At 35.7% G+C, this 20,109-nt stretch overlaps 1 protein-coding gene across 1 annotated transcript; it reads right to left on the reverse strand.

Annotated features, from left to right (window-relative positions):
- On the reverse strand, window positions 2,127-19,328 carry LOC109213941 (DNA-directed RNA polymerase II subunit RPB7). The gene is made up of 6 exons (XM_019377786.1): window positions 19,095-19,328; window positions 18,820-18,985; window positions 16,744-16,794; window positions 10,701-10,766; window positions 3,583-3,651; window positions 2,127-2,572 (listed from the first exon to the last, which is right to left on the reverse strand). Exons 1-6 carry the CDS (start codon window positions 19,208-19,210, stop codon window positions 2,507-2,509), a joined length of 534 nt encoding a protein of 177 aa, XP_019233331.1. The 5' UTR covers window positions 19,211-19,328; the 3' UTR covers window positions 2,127-2,506.

The following is a 20,109-nucleotide window of genomic DNA, read 5'->3' on the forward strand; positions in this document are numbered from 1 at the left end:
AGAAATTCCGCATTTAATTTGGTATTTTAGTTGTGAATATTTATTTATCCTCTGTGATTAATCGGTCAAGGTTGTCTAAATAGTCGGGCTTGCCTAGCAGTGTGCTGGGCGCCATCACGACCGGGGTTGAGTCGTGACACTTCAATATACAATGAAGTACCAAGAGCAGTATTCGAGGCTGACATCTATCATGTGCCACCGGTGTCAAAAAACAATTACAAAGTGCCATCCCAAGCAAAAGATTACTACTCCAATATACCAACCAAGTTTGACAAACTACAAAGTGCCACAAGTCTCCAAGAACCACTACAAGATGCCTAAGATACCAAAAAATTACTACACCAATGTACCACATATAGCCAAATCTCACTATGACAAGGTGCCAAAGCCAAATGTACCTAAAGACCACTAGAAGGCGTCATCTCTTCGGAAAAATAACTACTACAAGGTACCTTTGATGTCTAATTATTAGTACGATCAGACCTTTCTGAAACGACATTCCTATATAACAACACCTCACTATAAAAGTCGAGCTTTTTTCGGAACCAATTTTCATGTTATGTTATAATATATGTTCTCTATAACAGCACTTCGCTATAACATCCAAAAGTATTCGGAACAAACAAGGCTGTTACAGAGAAATTTGACTGTATAAGGTACCATTTTTACCAAAGAATGACTACTATAAAAGATCACCGCATCTAACAACTATCACAAGGTGCCTTCAGTTTCAAGAAACTATTACAAAGTGCCATCAGTGTCTAAGAAAGGGTCTTACAAGGTACAAAAAATGACTACTACAAGGTAATTACTCATATACCAGAATATATGTACCATATTCTGTCGGTACCAAAAGATAACTACTACAAAGTACCAGCTATGTCAAAGGAAAATCATTACAAGAAACCAGTTGCATCTTAGGAATATGAGCATCCTTCTGACTATTATAAGCCACCACCGCCACCATACCCTCCACCACCTTACTACTATAACTCACTCTCTCCTTCTTCACCATCACCGTCACCTCCTCGATATGATTAGATTTTTGTCTTTCATGTTCATAAGGCCGACATGGCTTCATCTTGTGTTTCAACGTCGGGTAAGGCGGTCAAGCTGCCTATTACCCGGAAGTCGAAGTCATCCTCAAGCACACCATAACCAAGGGGTTCTCATATTGTGACACGATGTCCAAATTTGACTCTTCATTATTTATCTTTGTAAATTTTTGGGTTGCAGTTGTTTTGCCATTTAAATTGGCGTTTGATGGTTCTCCAAGACAATTGTTCAGTTGAATACAAATTCTTTTCTATTGAGAGTTCATCACTATCATTTGCCCGTCTAAAATTTTCCAATTTCAGACACGAGAGAAAAAGTAATAAAGTTGGACAAATAATACAAATAATGCCAAAGTTTTTAACAAGTGCCATTGAGTTACTTTATCCACATGCCTTTTTTGGGATAAATCTTAGAAGGAATGGAGCAACATATTAAACTAACAGCATAGATTTTCAGTTTTGGAGATGATTTTATTTGACATACTAGGTTATCTATAGGCTTAATTTCAACAGAAATACTCTACCACTTCAGGGTGTCATCACCATGTTAACTATACTAGGAACTAAAATTGTTGGTTTTCTTTTTCTTTATGATTAAACTTCAATTGAATAGGTGTCAACAAAATTTGAAAGGATTAAAACGTGTTAATATATAACCTGCCTGCATAGTTTGTTTTAGGCCAAGATTAGTTGGGTTAATTTGACATAAATAAATAGATCTTAAGGCAAGTGCCTAACTCAAAATCTTTTTTAAAAAAATATAATACTAATCAAACCCAAAAAGATGATCTTTGCTTTACATGCAAAAAAGAAAGACTTTTGGAACTTGTGTCTTAATCATGCAATAAGATTTCTGGCCAACGAGGAGCTTAAAGTAATACCATTCTTTTCTAAATGGACTAATAAGGTACAACATAAAATGGTATGAGGGAGTAGAACATATTAGTGCTACACGCAGTCCCTAAAAGTAGAATAACATATTGCTTACCTATTGATGTCACTGGTTCACAAACCTTGAGCTCATTTGTTCTATGAACTCAAAAATGTCATAATAGGAGAAAGACAACAAACTGACCCTCAACAGATATCTCATTTAATAGAAAACACTGTTGAAATGCCTCATTAACCCAAATAACCAGAGATATAACCTTTTATGTTTTCAAATATAGAAGGAGATGAACATCTCCACCCAGGCGGAACACCAGTGTGGACTTAAATTAATGGTACCTCAAAAAGGAAAGAGGAAAGTACAAGTAAGGAGGACAAACCTTACCTTGGAATCTAGCTGCAGATACAAATCTGGCCTAGAATATAAATCAACTAGATCTGGGCTTCGTTCTCAAGAGGAAATTACATGAAGCTTCTATTACAATATTTCAACGATGAAAACATCACTTCTCCTCAAAAAGGTACAGGAGCAGCTATATACAAAGGTCAAGTATGTGCGCGTTTCAAGCATTTGCGCCTGGATCACTGATCACACCCAGAAAATCATCCTTTATCGTACCAATACAGAACTGAAACAGGACACGCGAACCAACATGTGAGGGAGATAACGAAGAATCCATGCAACACTAAGTAAATATAAAATGTTGGAGTTCTTATTTTTGCTTGAAATTATCTTAGGAACCTATGCTTGTATATCCTTGATAAAAAAGTTGCAGTGCCTATGGTCTTTTCTCTTTCTCCCTTTCATATTATCATTCAGGAAAAAAAAATATTATGATTCTGCTCTTCCCAAAGAACGGAATCTCATTGTGTTCTTACACTCTCATGTTGACAACTTAATATTATCATTCGATCACGACAAGAATAAACCCAATCCGGAATACAAACCTAAAGTAAAGTACATATTAAACCGATTGCAAGAGTACCAGTAACAATATCTACTATCCAAAGAGGAATTAACAGTATCGGCATTTAGAATTTACCCTACTTCTTTGGGGTCATATCCCAACCACAAGAGATTTTTTAGCATAATAGTCGGCACAAATAACATTTCCTAGTATCTCTATTTTATCCAGATATTCCTTCTCTTATATTCCTTCTTCTCTGCTTCAGGACCTTCTACAGTCATTAGTTTATCCTAGCCACTTAATGTCCCTCGATAACCCCACATCCAACCCCAAAAATAAATAAAACATGGATTCACTAGCTAAAAGTGGCGATAACAAATCCAAACTTTATGACTCGAAATTTAGTAAAAGTTATTCAAAAGGGAGGTCAACATTAAAAACTATATGGATCTTCATAATGACAACTCGAAAGAGGCCAGAGCAAATGTCTCTAACAACTATTTTTCTATAACAGCTATTTGTTGAATCAATGGGAGAAAATCAGTTTTTTGTTACCACCTCCAACCTTACGGTTGGGGGTTGGAGTCACCATGTTACCATATCGGAAAAAATCAGCTATCATTACCTAATGTGGAAACTTTGTACATAGTTAGAATATTATCAAAATTTTAGGGCATCACTCAAGGTCGCTAGGAAATTTCACAAAATTAAGAGGGAAGCTGATGACATACAATTTCTGTGGCATCAACACGTGTACCAATAATCTTCAATCTAACTTCACTTTCCTTCTGAATTTTAACCTGCAGCAGATGAATAAATCAATTATTGAGTTACACCTATTAGCTGAAAGTTTTTGAAAGGGAACAGCCGGAGTAAGCAAAGCAAATCTATGTGCCCGATCCTCCGAAAATGCCGCAGTACACGTGTGGGATCCTCTTAAATTAGTGCATTTTTGAAGGACTGATAAATTGGCATTTTGCCAACTTATTCATACCTTTTTCTTGAGTTTTAAGGTTCTTTAAGTATGACTTAATAACCAAAACCATCTTAAGTTGGTTGGTTTCAGGTGTTTGAGCTAAAAGGAAACAGTTGAAGGATTGATCAATAAGGATGAAAAGAGATGGAATTTGGAGCAAAAGATTGATTTCTCCAAAAGACTTTCACTAATGAAATTTTCTTGTTTCTAAGCTCTTTTATCTCACGCGCCAAGATTTGGCCAAAAAGGAAAACTTAGTCCCCGATTTACTAGACCATATGAAGTACTTGAGAGAGTTGGTCCAATTGCATATAAACTAGCTCTTCCAGGAGTTAGACAAGATCCACAATGTCTTTCATGTTTCTATGCTTAGAAGATATCGCTTAGATTCATCACATGTTCTTCCAGTTGAATCCATTGACAATTGACCATATCTTTATACTCCCTCCGTTCAATTTAAATGACACATTTTTCTATTTGTCCATTCCAAAAAGAACACATTTCTATATTTAGAAACAATTTAACTTTAAACTTTTTATTTTACTCACTTTACCCTTAATGAAAAGCTCATATAGCTGCGCAAATATCATGGTTCCACTAAGCTTTTGCTCCTTAAGCTTTTAGCACCACATATTCCAAAAATCTTCTTTTTTTCCTTAAACTTCGTGCCAAGTCAAACTACATCTAAATTGAAACAGAGGGAGAGTAGGGATATATTTACTCCGTACTCCCTATGTGAATTTGACGGTATATGAAAATTGTTTACTTTAGATTGTGTTAATAATTATAAGGAAGCTTCATGGTGTTGCTATGATTAACGTTTATTATTTTTTTGATAAATTTGTTATGAAATACAGTGGATATTTAATGTTTAGGGCAGCCACTCTTTCATATCTATCAAAAGAAGTAAAAGTTTGGGCAGCCACCTTTTTATTTCATCCTTATCCAAGATGATATATATCACCTTTGTGAAATATCTTTAACCACCTCGTCAAATTCGTTTTCTCCAGCAAAATAAAACCCCAAAACTCCTCTCATCTCATCAAATTTTCCCACCAAATCACCAACCTTGCGCGAAGGAAGAAGCTAATCAATCAGAATTGAGACAGGGAGGAGAGACGAAAGAGATCACAAGACTTGTCTCAGTTGAGCCACAAGCTACTTCTCACGTTTGAGGTAAGTTTACCAAACCCTTATGATCGGGAATACGACTCTTCTTACCCATAGCTACCACTTCTACAGGTTCATCACTCATTGTCCCGCCATCCGTTAATTCATCACAAAGTTGCTTAAAAATTTCCTCTAGGCTAAAAGGGTGGACTTCACGGTGTTCATCCCTTTCGAAGAGATAGATTCGAACCCCTACTCGGTCTAGCTGCCCCTCTTCGTATTTTATTTCTCAAGACAATTGTTAATATTTTTAGCATATCTCCTCGTATAAAATTCCGTTTTAAGTGAGCCAAGTTGTTCTGGAAAGCTATTTCATAGCTCTAGAACTTTTGTTCAGGCTCCAAAACCTAATTTTGCTTGTATTTACCCGAAAAGGGGTGATAAAGTACAGGGCAGGTGTTGCCCAAATTTCTGTTTTGCAAACCCTCCATGTACTATTGTTAGTATCTTGAGCATAACTTTTTATAAGAAACTAATATTGGGGTGATTTAAATTTCTCTGGAACCCCAAGACATATATCTACAACTTTCATGAAGACCACAAAATCTAGTTTTTTCGTTTACCTCCTCAAAACTGAGTCGCAACAATTGTGCTGTCCAGAATTTCTGTTTTGAAAGTTTAGGGTGATTTTCACCGATATTATGTTTAGTTTCGACGTTCAGATTCACCAAACCTAAATAGGTATTTATTGTGTATTTAAGGTATATATATATATACTCTTGTACAAGCTAAAAGGAATTGTTTGAGGAAGTGGACAAGTTGGTTTGGTCTGTAGCATAGAAGATTTGAACTCCTCAAGTTGTGGTAGAACGTATTGTGTTGTAAAACACCAAGGTTTGTGTATAATCTTGAAACATCTTTACTTGATGGAATATTTGAGTTATCTAGAGTTATTGTTTCCTTCCTCTTCACTTTACATAATTGTATTGGTATTATCTCTAAGCATTGTTAGATATCTGCTAAATCGCTCACTTGTATGGATTGTTTGACCAATTTGCGTTCTTGTAGGGACTTTGTCCTTCTTGTGGCTGTGACATTGTCGCCTATATCGGCATGCCTCTTGACTCGGATCTTTTGCCATCTTGACTTTGGATTTGTGGTTCGTCTTAGTCATGGAACTTCTCCATGTTAAGTACGACCTAGAAAGCCATTTTTAATATGGTTCTTGATTATTGGGTCTCGACCCTACTTGATTTAGGGATTTAGTCCATCTTGATATTTGATTATGCTTGTCTGATGGCATGACATACATATTGGGTGAAATTTGTTATTTGACAAACTCTCTTGAAGTGATTTTATAAGCTTTCTTGACACTTGCCTTTTAATGCTAATAGGGGTGTGCATTCGAATCGGTTTACCGATAAATCGAATCGATTATTTGTTATCGGTTTATCGATTTATCGATTTCGATTTCGAAATTTTCCTTATCGAGTTATCGATTTCGATTTCGATTTCGATTTTGTCCTTTTCGGTTATCGGTTTATCGATAAACCGATAAGATATACTAAAAAGACAAATTTTTTTTAATCTTTTTTTTACCCTTATTCTATAATACCCTTTCCTTTACCGTAAGTCCCTAACCCTATTATTTCCTCTACCACACTTAAAGGAATGATCATATTTAAAGCTCAAGGGAATGAAGTTCAAATTAATGGAAAACAAAATTATCCGTGATGATGTATTTTGTTTTGTTTTGTTTTTTTATACTGTTGGAGTGTTGGTGACATACATTTGATCCCTTACTTTAGTTTCGTTGCATGTGCTTGTTGACATAATTTTTATGTTATAAACGGTGTTCGTCTTATTTTAGCTTTTTTTTGTCCATATTAGTTAGGCGTATTTATAGCAATATACTTTCCGTGGAATCCCGCAAATTTTCTTATTGGTGTAATCGATAAGCCCCAAAAATCGATAAATCGAAATCGAAAAAATCGAAACCTTATTGAAACGATAACGATAAGCATATGTATAAATCGATAATCGATAAGTAATTATCGATAAGGGTCAAAATCGAATCGATAAATCGAATGCATACCCCTAAATGCTAATACTGATATTTGGAATCTCTTCGGAGTTAGATATTTGATACTTTTGATAAACTTGTTTACATGATTTCTTTTATCTCATTTGAGCTATGTATGACTGATGGGAATTGGAGAATCTAATGGCTCTAAGCCCAAAGTTATACGCCATGAGCTTTACGCTAAGCGATAGTTGTTCTCTATCGTAGATGTTCCGGAAGAGATTTAAAGATGGCCATTTAGATAGACTTTTGGGAGCTTTAGTTAAGATCGCATTTGCATACGCATCTAAGTTTTGTATAGATTTGGGATTTGTACATGATCCATATGTTACACTTATGTATGAAAATTTGGAGGCTTGTTGGACAATAAGACCATAAGCTTGTGACTTGTTTTGTTGTTTTGGGGTATGCTAATAACTCGGTTCGTGTCATGTACTAAGTTCACATTTTGCTTTGTAATTATGGACAGAGGAGGAGTTTGCTTTGTAATTACGTACAAAGGAAGAGAATTGTTTTCTTTTGATATTAAGTTTGAAATTCGTGTATAATATGAACTTGCAGTAGTGCTGAATGGAAAATATAATTTCATTAGGACGTTACTTCAACGTATGATTATTCAAGAAGGGTACTACCACATTAAATTGATACTATGATATTGTATTTCATTTAAGATATTTTGCGAAATGTATTATGAAAAGAAAAATGTCTCCCTTTTAAAACTTTTTCGCATGGGCCTATTTCCGCTACTAAATCATTATGAATATCTTTTGCAAATTAGTTTCTTTTGAACGTTGTAAGTATTAAACTAGCTTTTGTTTCGTAAAAGGCATCCTCCCAAAGGATTGCTACAAGTTTTGGTATCAAAGCCAAACCTCCCTCGGTACGATAGTGGGGCAAACCTCAGCGAGAACGCTGAGTCCTAAGGGGGGTGAATGTGATGCCCCGGGCTGATGAGGGCGGGTCAAGCAGGACTGGCAGGCTTCTAGACTGGCAAGCTTCTAAATAAGGGTGCACATGTCACCTTAGACAAATCCCACATCGGAATAAGAGAGGAAGTGAAGAGCTTTATAAGGCATGACACATATTCACATGGTATGCGCGCTTTCGGGGCTCGAGGTGGCGTAGCCCAAAAAGACAAACTCGTGCGGGTCTAGGCCCAAAGCGGACAATACGTGCCATGGGCTTCAATCGTGACATTATACCTTAAATTGCCTACCCATTGCATGTTTATCCTAGCCAAACTCCCATGAACCTTTAGCCTTTTAGTTTGGCAATCATATTACAAGCCTTTCCCCTTTGTGTTGACCTCTTTTGATGTCGCGGCGTTCTTAAGCACTTAAAGCTACAACTTAGGTTTTAGCCTAAAATTGGGGGAGGAGATAGGAAAATACATTGTAGATAAATGAAGTTGATGTGATGGTGAAAGTCATTTTACCATATTGATACCCTACCTATATATATTTAAAAGAAAATTAAAAAAATTGAAAAAAAGATGAATCGTGAAATCAAAGGGTTGACAAGGTGATAAAATTGAAAAAAGGAGCAAAAAGTGTGGGAAGATTTTGTCAAGGAAGTGTGCGTTGAATTGTTGCAATTTGTAGTGCTTAGGTAGTCTTTAGTCACTATGTATCCAAATTGATATCCTACCCTTGACCAAAAACCTATATTACAACTCGCTTAAGCCCTATGTGATTCTTCATTAGGTAGGCCTACATTAGTGGAGATCTACATGAAGGGCAACTGGGCAAGCCTATACTACTAATGATGTGCACTTGAACATATTTTGAGAGACTGGGGAATATTTCTTTGATTTATCATTTTTTGTGTTGAATGCAATCTTGTGTGTTTGGGATCCATTGTTGTTGTGAGGGTACATGAAATCTTGAGAATTGGATTGTGTCATTTTCCAATGAAGATGAATGAGAGATAAAAGGGTCGTCTTGTGACAAAGAGACAAGATTTGAAACTTTGTTGTCATGGTTTGATTGATTCTTGATTCTAATGATGATTTAGCATTTGATCTCGAAATTTGAAATTGAAAATTCTTGTGGATGTCTCTCATGTTTTTTGATTAATTGGTGGTGCCAACCAAAGTCATAAAACTCCGGTGCTTTGATGTTTTAAGGTTTTGTGTCATTTTATTTTTCTTGAGGACAAGCAAAAGCTTAAAGTTGTGGGAGTTGATAAGTTGGCGAAAATGCCAACTTATTCATACCTTTCTGTGAGCTTTAAGGTTCTTTGAGTAGAATTTAATAGACTAAACTAACTTAATTTGGTTGATTTAATGTGTTTGAGCTAAAGTAAAAAGTTGATGAAGAATTTGATCAAAAAGATAAAAAGAGAAGGAATTTGGAGCAAAAGATTGAAGAATTGGAAAACCGAAGAAAGAGGGAAAATAGTGCCCGTGATATTATCCCATGGAACCGTTTCTAAAGCCCAAAAATGAAGAATTTTGGTTAAATGTTCAAGCCTATAAGACTAAGAAAAACATGGAGATGAAACAATTTCAGCTCCATGATTTTGGACAAAAAATCTGTCTAGGTGGACGGAATATTTCCGCTCCACGATTTCAATCCACGAAAATCATCTAAAGCAAGACAAGAATGGAAGACAAGCAAAAAGGTGGAGACGAAATATTTTCGACTCCACGATTTAGCACTGCAAGGGCATTTTTGTCGAGACTTTCAGGCTACTATAAATAGAATCTTAGCTCATTTTATTAGGTCATTTTTCATTCGTTAGAGTAACACACCAGTTTTTAACCTAGTTTAGCAAGGATTTGGAGGGTCTTCACCATTGTGTTTGGATTTTCTTACTTTATTAGTCTTTAATTATGTTTATCTTTTCATCCAACTTTTATTTTCCATTTCTAGTATGAGTAACTAAGCTTTATAGCTAGGTTATAAACTCTTATGGCATTAATGTGAATGTGTATCTGTTATATCTTGTTTATTATTACTTGGGTTGTGATTATCTACTTGTTTTCATGCTTTATTGTTAACTTGGTAGTCGCAGACACTAGATTAAACCCTCTATTGTTTATTTCTTACTTGGAAAGGTGAAATTGGATTGGGTAGTTAACAAGTAGCAAGGATTTGAGCTTATTAAGGAATTAATGAAGCTAGGTTAATGAAATCAAACTAGGAATAGGGAGATCTCTACTTGGTTCATTATCAATTGGGTTTTAGTGCATTCCTTTGTGTTTGGAAGAACATTCTAGGGATAAGCTTGCTAGAGTTGAAAAATTTCTAGTGGGTAGCTAGTAACTGAATCATAATTACTAACATTTAGGCAAGCTAAGTACACCCAAGAACTATTTATGCCATACTGAGGTTATAACCCCGGTCTTTCTCTAATTAGAAAACAAACAACTTTTAACGTGTTCGATAAAGTTCCTAGCCTAGTTTAGTAATTTTAGAAATCTTTAGAAGTAATTGAACAATCACTCTCTTGGTTGTAGCTTACATTAGGAAACATCAAGTTCTCACACATTTTGACACTCTAGCACGCACACACATTCCTCGTGGGATTCGACCCCAACCTAATAGGGTTTATCATGGCTAATAACCGTACTATTACTCACATCGAGAGTAGGATTGGACGTCATCAAGGATCCGAAATGGGTGCTGCAGCATTTTTGGAGGACCTAAGCAACATAGAGGCAAATAAATATTACATACCGAACCATCTGAAGTTGTATAGTTTGGCACATCCCCTGACTGAAACTCCATGTCATCCGGTATCAACTGCAGGAAATCCAAGGGTCAACACAAACAAATGTGAGGAAAAGGCCTATAATAAGCTTTTACATGCATCAAATGGAGTGTATATTAGCATAAACTGGGAAAAGAATAATTACTTTTACATATATCAGAGATACTCTAAACTATAAATAACAAACATAATTCGAATAGATAGAATTTCACTGCCAACTAGTAAATAATTTTCGAGATAGCAAGACAACTTTTACAAACTTTTCAAAGATATAACTTAAGTCACTAAGATGAGTCCTTATACTCCTGGTGCTAATAAGAAAGCTATGCATATGCACTAGCCACTAGACATACTAACTACGGAAGTGTAGAGCAGTAAACTTAAAGAATCTCTAAGTGCATTTGACCTGACGTCTACTGAACCGAATAACAGCATGTATTAGGCCACTTCCAGTCACGACCGCTTATTCTTTGTTCAAGAAAAAGGATACAGTAAAGGATTTGCACAAAACATTTGGGTATTACCTTCATGAGAATGCCTTTTAGGCAGATCCTTATTAATTGACGGAGTAAACGAGCTCAGATCCTATAAACTCTTTCATCCTTAAAAGTCTGCCTATCATTGCTACTTCGGAAATTTGGAGAGCAAGGTGCGATATTAGGTATGTAAATGGAAGGTTGAAAGTGAATAGGACAGTATCCCTTATAGGATTCTCCATTTCTCAGCTTGGTTATATGCAATTCCTCAGAATCAAGCTTGATTCAGATTGGAAGAAAATTCCAATTTCTCAACTCCTGAACAACATTATTCCTTTCAAGCAACCCATCAAAGTTAAGTGGGAAAGACCTCCCCGAAGTTTTGTTAAACTTAACTCAGATGGAAGTTGTAAGAATGGTCTATGTGGAGGAGGGGGGTGATCAGAAATATCTATGGGCATTTTCTATATGTTTATGCATTGGCGTTGGGGCCTGGGACCAACAACTGGGTGCGTTACAGGTTGGAATCAATTGGTGTTTGAATAATGGTTTTCAATACATCATTGCCGAGAGTGATTCCAAACTACTGGTCGGCTGTGTCAAAAGGTACTAATGCTACTCCTTGGAGGATCTCAAGTGAGGTAGAAGACATCAAGAAGTTTATGAGGCAAGGCCATATTGTTCTAAATCATTGTTTCAGAGAATCTAATCACGTTGCACACAAAGTGGCATCATTAAGCCATGTTTCTGCTCACTCCCAGATTTACCAAGTGTTTGTTGAGCTTCCATCTCAAGTTAAAGGCCTTCTAAACATGGATAGGTGGCGCATTCCTGCCTTTCGCTACGTCAACAAGAAGATATCTACAATCACATCGAGCCTCCTTGTTTTTTCCCTGTATACGTGTAGCTGTAGAATTTTTTGGTGGATCTCATGTAGAGTTTGGATACTAAGTCTTGGTTGTCTCGTTGACTTAGTTTCCATTCACCACATGTATTTACTTCATCTCAAATATATCCAAGATAGAATATCTATCTTGCAATGTATTTCAGGGTATTTGTTAGATGTAATAACTCCCTCAAACCAATGTACTGTTTCAGAGATTGAATAAAATGCGTGTTTATTTTTTTTTTTTTAAAAAGGATACAGTAAAGGAGGACAAGATGGAAAAGGTAATAAGACCTAAGTGAATTTAAGAAATCTTAGTGTATTTGAATTCATGTCTACTGAAACAAACAAAAAAACAATGTCTTAGCACCAATTTCATTCACGATCTTTTATTCTTTGTCCAAGATAATGCATGTAGTCTGCTAGGACAAAATGGAGAAAGTACGATGATCTAAGTTACAAGTTCAGGTATAGAAAATTGAGCCTTTATTCCTTTCTAGGGGGCCCTTCAACTTTCATTTTGAAATTTTGGTCAAGGAACCAAAGAGTTCTTCCATGTTTTGTATGGCAAACCAATTCAAACTGTTCCGTTGTTTTCAATCATATTATAAAACAGAGAAGAAACTTGCATATCAATGATATTACTTTCTTCCCTCATAGCCTTAAGACACAGCAAAGACCTCTTCTTTCATTCCAAAATTTTTCTCTCTTTTCCTCTACTCTCCTTCTGTCTCCTTTGTCTAAGAGAAATGAGAACAAATGCACTAGGGAGGAACTCAAGAATGAGTTGATTACAGAGGGATACAATTATGAGGCAATTAAGCATTGCAGAGCCAACAGTGCCCAGCTAAATTTCGAGAGCGTTTGAGCTTAAGTCATTTTAAATTACGCGCTAATCAAATGAATCAAGGTATTGAAAAAATGGAAGTATGGTTGATAGGTTATTGGCATGAAATGGAAATGATTTGGAGTTTAAAGGAAGCCTGAGGAACAATATAAGCTGGAAACTACGCAAGGGGCCAGAGATCCAAACAAGTGACACAAGGCTTACCTTCAAATGGTCTCAACTAGCAATGAATAATATATTTGCCTATGAATAAGATATCAACTTAAAGCACTTAAACTCTAGTCTCCAATGCTTCAAAGTTTTAGTCATTCGGATATTTCTACAAAAAGTTATGAGCATTTTACTGAAGGTTGCCTGTCGGGGAATACCCGTGCTTGCCCAGGGCGAGGCATGCATCCTGAGGTTCCATGTGCACGGGCAAGTCCTGGCTTTGCCAGCACGTATGCCTACATACCTAGGGCTTAGAAGAAGCCCCCATAATGTGATTTGGTTCATTTTTCTCATCTTCCAACCCAAGGGCACGACTTCAAAAGCCGCCTTTGGCAACTCTAACCACTGAGGTTAGTTTTATGGGCATATTTGTGATAATTTCGTCCCATTAACATTGGTAATAAAATGGGGCTACGTTGAGATCATAGGTTTTCTTCCGAATCTTCAAAGAGAACAAGAACACTACAAAGTTTAATTTTCAAATTTTGGTCTACTTAGGTAATTCATCATTCCCAATTTATCTATTACATGTCTTTATGAGATTTGTTAGTGATTGAATGTTGAGGGCTCATAAACCCTAACAGTGGCCATTAATGGTAATGGTTGGAAGGTTGTTTGGGAGGGGGGAGGGGAGGGGGGGGATGATAGATAATTATTGGGTGTTTGGAAACAAGAACTTTTATGATTTTAAGGAAATAAGTATGGGAATGGGGTAGGTGGACTTGATTTATAACAGAAAGACTCGAAATGGTGAATTGAAAAACATTGGCTAATTGATTACACTTCCCATTAGGATATATGATTAAGGACAGTTGTTGATGGAATTTAATTTTATGTAGATTGTTGAACTTCTTTGGACACATTGGAGCATATGTTTAGTTGAAGAGATTTTGAGGTGAGTTAAGATGTACCTTTAGTTAAGGTCTTTTCTCACTAAGTTCATGCCTTCAACAAGTTCGATAAAATGTTTGAGAATATTAATGTGTGTTCAACTGCAATGAGTGAGTATGCATTATCTATAAATATTTTGAACTATGTTTCAATTGCTAAAGTGACATAATATAAGTGTTTAATTGATCCCTTTCAAGTTATGTTTACATGATTTCAATTGACTTAAATTCTATGAAAGTTATCAAGTTTCATTATAAATTTCCAAGAATTATTTGAATACTTGAATTATGTTTTCATGTAACGAATATTATGACAAGTTATGAATGATAAAGTTATGCAAAGTCTAGGCCTAATGTGCCAAAGTAAAAGCTTTTATCAAGTGTTTTGGGAGCCACCTTAGATATATATATAAGAAGGGTATTCGAAGCCTTGGTTGGACTGTGATTTACCCTGAAACTACTCGTACCAAGATATGGTAGTAGTCGTTGACTCAGCTGTACGACAAGTTGCCCTGGTAAGGCAACTACATATGCTAACAAAGAAACGTAAAACCGTGTGGCAACATGGGGAGATGTCCCAATCGATCGGGCAGGGATCGCCCGTCATACTGGTCATATGGTGACTTAAATAAGAAAGAATGTCAAAGTCGAATGGCACTCCCCTGAAAAGACAAGTTTATATTTGAGCTTATGTTTAAGATCTTCATAAGAATTGCTTTAAATGATTTCAAATGCTTTAATGTTATATCACGCATTAAGAATTTATACTTTAAACATCATGTTTTATTAAGTCATCATTCCAGCTTTAGTGAGGGAATCAATGATACTCACTACGAGGAAGTCGTGCTCATGCTCCCTTGTGGGAACGCTACTTTAACTATGTCATTATAGGTATAGGTGCCGCAGATAATCAGACTGCAAGCTAGAATCTCCCTCACATTCCACAGACCTTTAGTGAGCTCCATTTTTGCTTACAGTGGAGGCATTTCCTTTTTGGTATTTCATTTATTTTGTGGGATAGCCCAAAACTCTTCCATCTCGTGTATTTCATCCTTTCTTCATGTCTTATAGACTTCATATGAAGATGTAACTTATGGTTTCCCCTTTTTGCATAAGCACTTATATGGCATGTAAGAACAACACTTTTCATTATGACGTTACGAATATGAAAGTTTAAAGATGTTTTCAAAGTTTATGATTTACTTCTTCTCAAAGATTGCACAAAGTTGTACAAAGCATGCCAAGGGTAGAACAGATTAGTTGGTTCACTTGGTGCAAGTAAATGGTATCGGGTGCCGCCTTAATTTTTCAGAAAACAGGTCGTGACTATGGATCTGCTCGATATGAGCGTTGGGTGATAGCTAAGATAGCTGGGTAAGTTATTAAAGAAGTAAATACAAAAGGATAAGAAGGGTAAAACTATCTTTTCACATAGCAGTTATTCATGTTGTATGTTTTTTTATATGGGATTCCTCCATTGTTCTAATAAACTTTTTTGATAAGATCCATTGTGCTAATAAACTGCTTTCATTATCTTGAAAAGGGAAATACAACGATGGAGATAGATTAGATTAAATTTTGTTAGACGCTGGCATTCTCAATTCTGTCATCTACTATAGTATAGTATTATGTGACACTTGGTTGCATATCTGGTAAAGTAAGAGCTTTTATTAATGAAGGGCCAAAATCACCTGTATAAGTATATGGTATACCAAAAAGTAGAAGACCTTACAAAGAGATATGGCTTTCTAAAAGAGTCAACCAAACCTCAATACAAATAGGAATCTCGTGGGTGCACCAAAATGATATAAGAGATAAGAGACTACTCCTCAAGTGTACAAATCATTCTCTATCACTTGGCTACATAATATCTACCATCTTTTCTTAGTTGGTTTATAAACTCTGTTGAAGCATGAATGTACTCGAGGACTATTACTATTCCCATCAGAGGCTTACATTTCCGACCACTAGTCACGCATACATAACCTAGGACCGGTGAAGTTCACTTAAGGTAGTAAACTCAATATAATTTAACTCTAAAAATGTTTAGCATGAGTGTCATGAACAATTTGGTCCTAGCATAATTCTAAAGGCACTACTTATATTAGCTGAGTACTAAATTAGCTTGGCGCAATATTTATTTATTTATTTATTTTAAGTTCGCTTGGTGGAACACTTAACCAATACGAGTAATATAGTCAAGCATAAACTCAAACTAGATATTCAAGTTAAAGCTAATACTATATAAGAATCGAATTCTGGATTCATCCTGAATATTTTATGGATTTAACTCATTATAATACAGATAAGATAGTTGCATTAGTGAGGGTTTGCTCTAGTGATAGAGTCATCCACTTTCAACAAACCAGTTGAGAGCTTGCATCACCAAAGGGGTTTCCAAAATAAACGAGAAAAGTTACAAGAAAATGTGGAAACATTTTATTAAGTTTGAACCAAAACATGTTTCAAGAATCAACAATTTGCCTTTCTAATAGAAGTTGATATTCAAGCTTCTACAACAAAAAATACATGCAAATTACATTTCATCTTCATATTAAATTTCCATATTTAAATTTGATCCATGCACTCATGCATATAGCAGGGTGCCCCAGTGGTATGCAATGCTTAAAAAATGTACAGCAGGTATGCGGATCAGCAATATATGCTGGTCTAAATATTCAAGATCCGAGAAAAACTCACATGATTTGAAACGAAAATCTGCACAGGCCCTGCTTCAGCAAAAAATCCCATCTGCAATATTCCACACATATAAGTATCTATAGGTAGAGGGAAAAAACTTAATTAACTTTAACCAATTAATCAATTGATCAACTATGCCGCCTAAACCACTTGGAATCGACTACATATATGAATCTTCTATATACATTCTGGTTCTGCTCTATTGAGACTCATTTGATTCCTAACTGGCAATTAATTTATCTTGTAAAACTAATTAGAGTTCACTACCAAGACTAGTGGTGGCAAAATGGATAAAAGAAATCAGTTATCCACACATATTATCTATTAAAAATGGGTTGGATAATGAACTTTTTAAAAACGGGTCAAATATGGATAAGAACCATATTATCCACTTAGAAAATGGATAACTAATGTGTTTAACTTTTACATTTGTAAAGCCTCAAATTGGGGGTTCCTCAAGTTTGGGAGACTAAGACTCCTCCCAAAAGTGATCATATTCAAGAAGCCATAGATAATATGGATGGATATCCATATTATTTGTTGGTTAACCCATTTATTATCCGTATTAAATATGGTTCGGGTCGGATAATTTATCTGTTTTTGCATTACCCGTTTTCAACATGCTCATATCCGACCCGACCCGCCCGTTTGTCACCCCTAACCAAGACTAACATAAATACAATGAAATCTTTTTCCTTGCAAATGCAATGTCCAAAATCATAAATATGTATAGGCCAATCAATTAATCATTCATAATGTATCCTATGTCAATCAATAATCTATGTTTCAATCCCAAACTAGTTAGAGTCAGATATATGATAGCCTACCTCCATTCTACACTATTCAAGCCTGTTTATTCGCTCTATATAAATCATTACCAACTTTACAACAACTACTATTATGTCTCAGTACCCACTGAACTTGTTGCTCCATTTAAACTCAACTCATCTCAAATCAATATTATGCAAATCATAACCAACTTTAATGCAATGAAAATTTCTTACCTTGGATAAGTCCTATCTACAATATTTCACAATCATAAAATAGATTGTAAGTCCATCAATCAATTAATCTAAGTCTCAATCTCAAACTAGCTAGAGTCAGCTATATGATTGTCTATATCCCTTATACACTATTGAAGATTCTTTATTCACTACATAGAAATCATGACCAACTTTAATGTAATGAACATTTTTTTACCTTGGAAGTCCTATCTACAATATTTGACAATCATATATGTATAGGTCAGTCAATCAATCTTAGTATCAATCCAAACTAGTTGGATTCAACTATTTAATTCATCTGCATCAAGTCCACTCTATTCGAGCCCTTATTCGGAGCTATATGAATCATGATCCATTTTAATAAAACACTAGCTAACTTTCTACAATCCGCCTAAACCTTGGTAAGCAGAGTTACCTTGTAACTGTGCTAATGGGAGGTAGTACATAGAGCTTCATTTCTCCTTCTTCCTAATGGACTACAAGGCCAGTTATTGTGCTAATGAGAGATAGTACGTAGAGTTTAAGTTCTCCTTCTTCCAAATTGACTACAAGGACCGGGTAGAATAGTCAAGGTGCGCACAAGACCACCATCATAAAGAACATATCTATAGGTCAATCAATCAATCTAATTTTGAATCCCAAACTAGTTGGAGTTGACTATTCAATTTTATTCCAAGCTATATGAATCATGATCCATTTTAATAAAACACTAGCTAACTTTCTCCAATCTGCCTAAACCTTGGTAAGCAGAGTTACCTTGAAACTGTGGTAGTGGGAGGTAGTACATAGAGCTTCATTCCTCCTTCCTAATGGACTACGAGCCCGGTAATTGTGCTAGTGAGAGGTAGTACATAGAGCTTAAGTTCTCCTTCTTCCAAATTGACTACAAGGACCAGGTAGAATAGTCAAGGTGCGCACAAGTTGGTTTGGACACCACTATCGTAAAGAACATATCTATAGGTCAATCAATCAATCTAATTCTGAATCACAAATTAGTTGGAGTCGACTATTCAATTTTATTCCAAGCTATGTGAATCATGACAAAACTTTAGTGCAATGAAACATTTCTTACCTTGTTAACCATGGTAACAACAGCTTCCAAAATCTCACCTTTGAAAGGTCGAAACACAACGCATTGATACTTCACTGGAAACGTAACAAAACCTGTCCCGTCACGAATTAAACCTTTCCCAACGCTTTCGATCCCAGTAATCGCCACAATGAAACCGTGCCGACCACTGAAGAACCCAAAATCTTAAAGCAATCAATTTAAACGATATTTAATGTTAAATGAAAGGAAATTGCAAAATTCGATATGAATTAGGGTTTGCTTTATTTAAATGAAACCTGCAAGTGCCTTCGACATCTTTCATGAGTTTGGAAACGAGTTTGTCGCGAAGGTCACGGCCGAAGTGACGGGGATGAAGCTGCATGTTTCTCTCTAATACTATGTGGAAAAACATGTTTGGTCTGGTTGAGACTTGAGAAAGGAGAAGCTGAGTGATGTGTTGAGCGAGTGAGGAAGAAGAGATGCAGTTTTTCTCAAACGTGTGTGGAAAACAGAAATGGAACGAAGTGGAGATGATGCAGACAATATATTTGGGCCGGGTAATTTTAAATGAATTAGCTAGATGGACCTTTTTAGAAAAAAATTGGAATTTTTTTTAGTAAAAATTGCGTGGGGTAACCACTTTTTAATGTGGTATTTACTTTTTATTCGGCATTTTTAATGCTGAGCAAAAGTAGCCACTAGTCTATTAAAATTAATATGAAAAGGCAGTATTACCCTTTCCTTCCCAAACGGAAATACGCCATTTTCAGATCCATTCCTTACAGCTCCACTTCTCCTTCTGCAATGGCATTCTGGGGTCTGTATGAATGTTTCCATTATTTTCATATATGAAACCCAATTTTGAGCAGAAGAAACGAAATGCATTAATCATATAAATTTTATAAGCCTCTCATTTTCTTTTGTGTCTGCTTTCAGGAGTTGAATTGCTTGGTTTCACTCATAATAATCACAACGTGGGAGGACGCGACTTTTAGTTTTCTAAAAGAAGTGAATTTTAGATTTTCTTAAACAACACATAATTAGGAAAAATATGGTAAAAAGCCAAAAAGTTAAGGACAAAGATAATTGTGTGAAGGACATGTAGTCCTAAAGTCCTAAAGTTAAATTCAAAAGTTAAGGACATGGTCCTAAACTTAGAGTTTCAAGTTCAAAAGTTAACGAAATGTAGTCCTGAATTCCTAAAGTTAAGTTCAATAGTTAAGGACACAAGTTCAAAAGTTAAGGACAGGCAGTCCTTAACTTGCAGTTACAAGTTCTAAAGTTAAGGACAGGCAGTCCTTAACTTATAGT

This window comes from Nicotiana attenuata, chromosome 2 (genome assembly GCF_001879085.1).
Source record: "Nicotiana attenuata strain UT chromosome 2, NIATTr2, whole genome shotgun sequence".
Taxonomy (NCBI): domain Eukaryota; kingdom Viridiplantae; phylum Streptophyta; class Magnoliopsida; order Solanales; family Solanaceae; genus Nicotiana; species Nicotiana attenuata.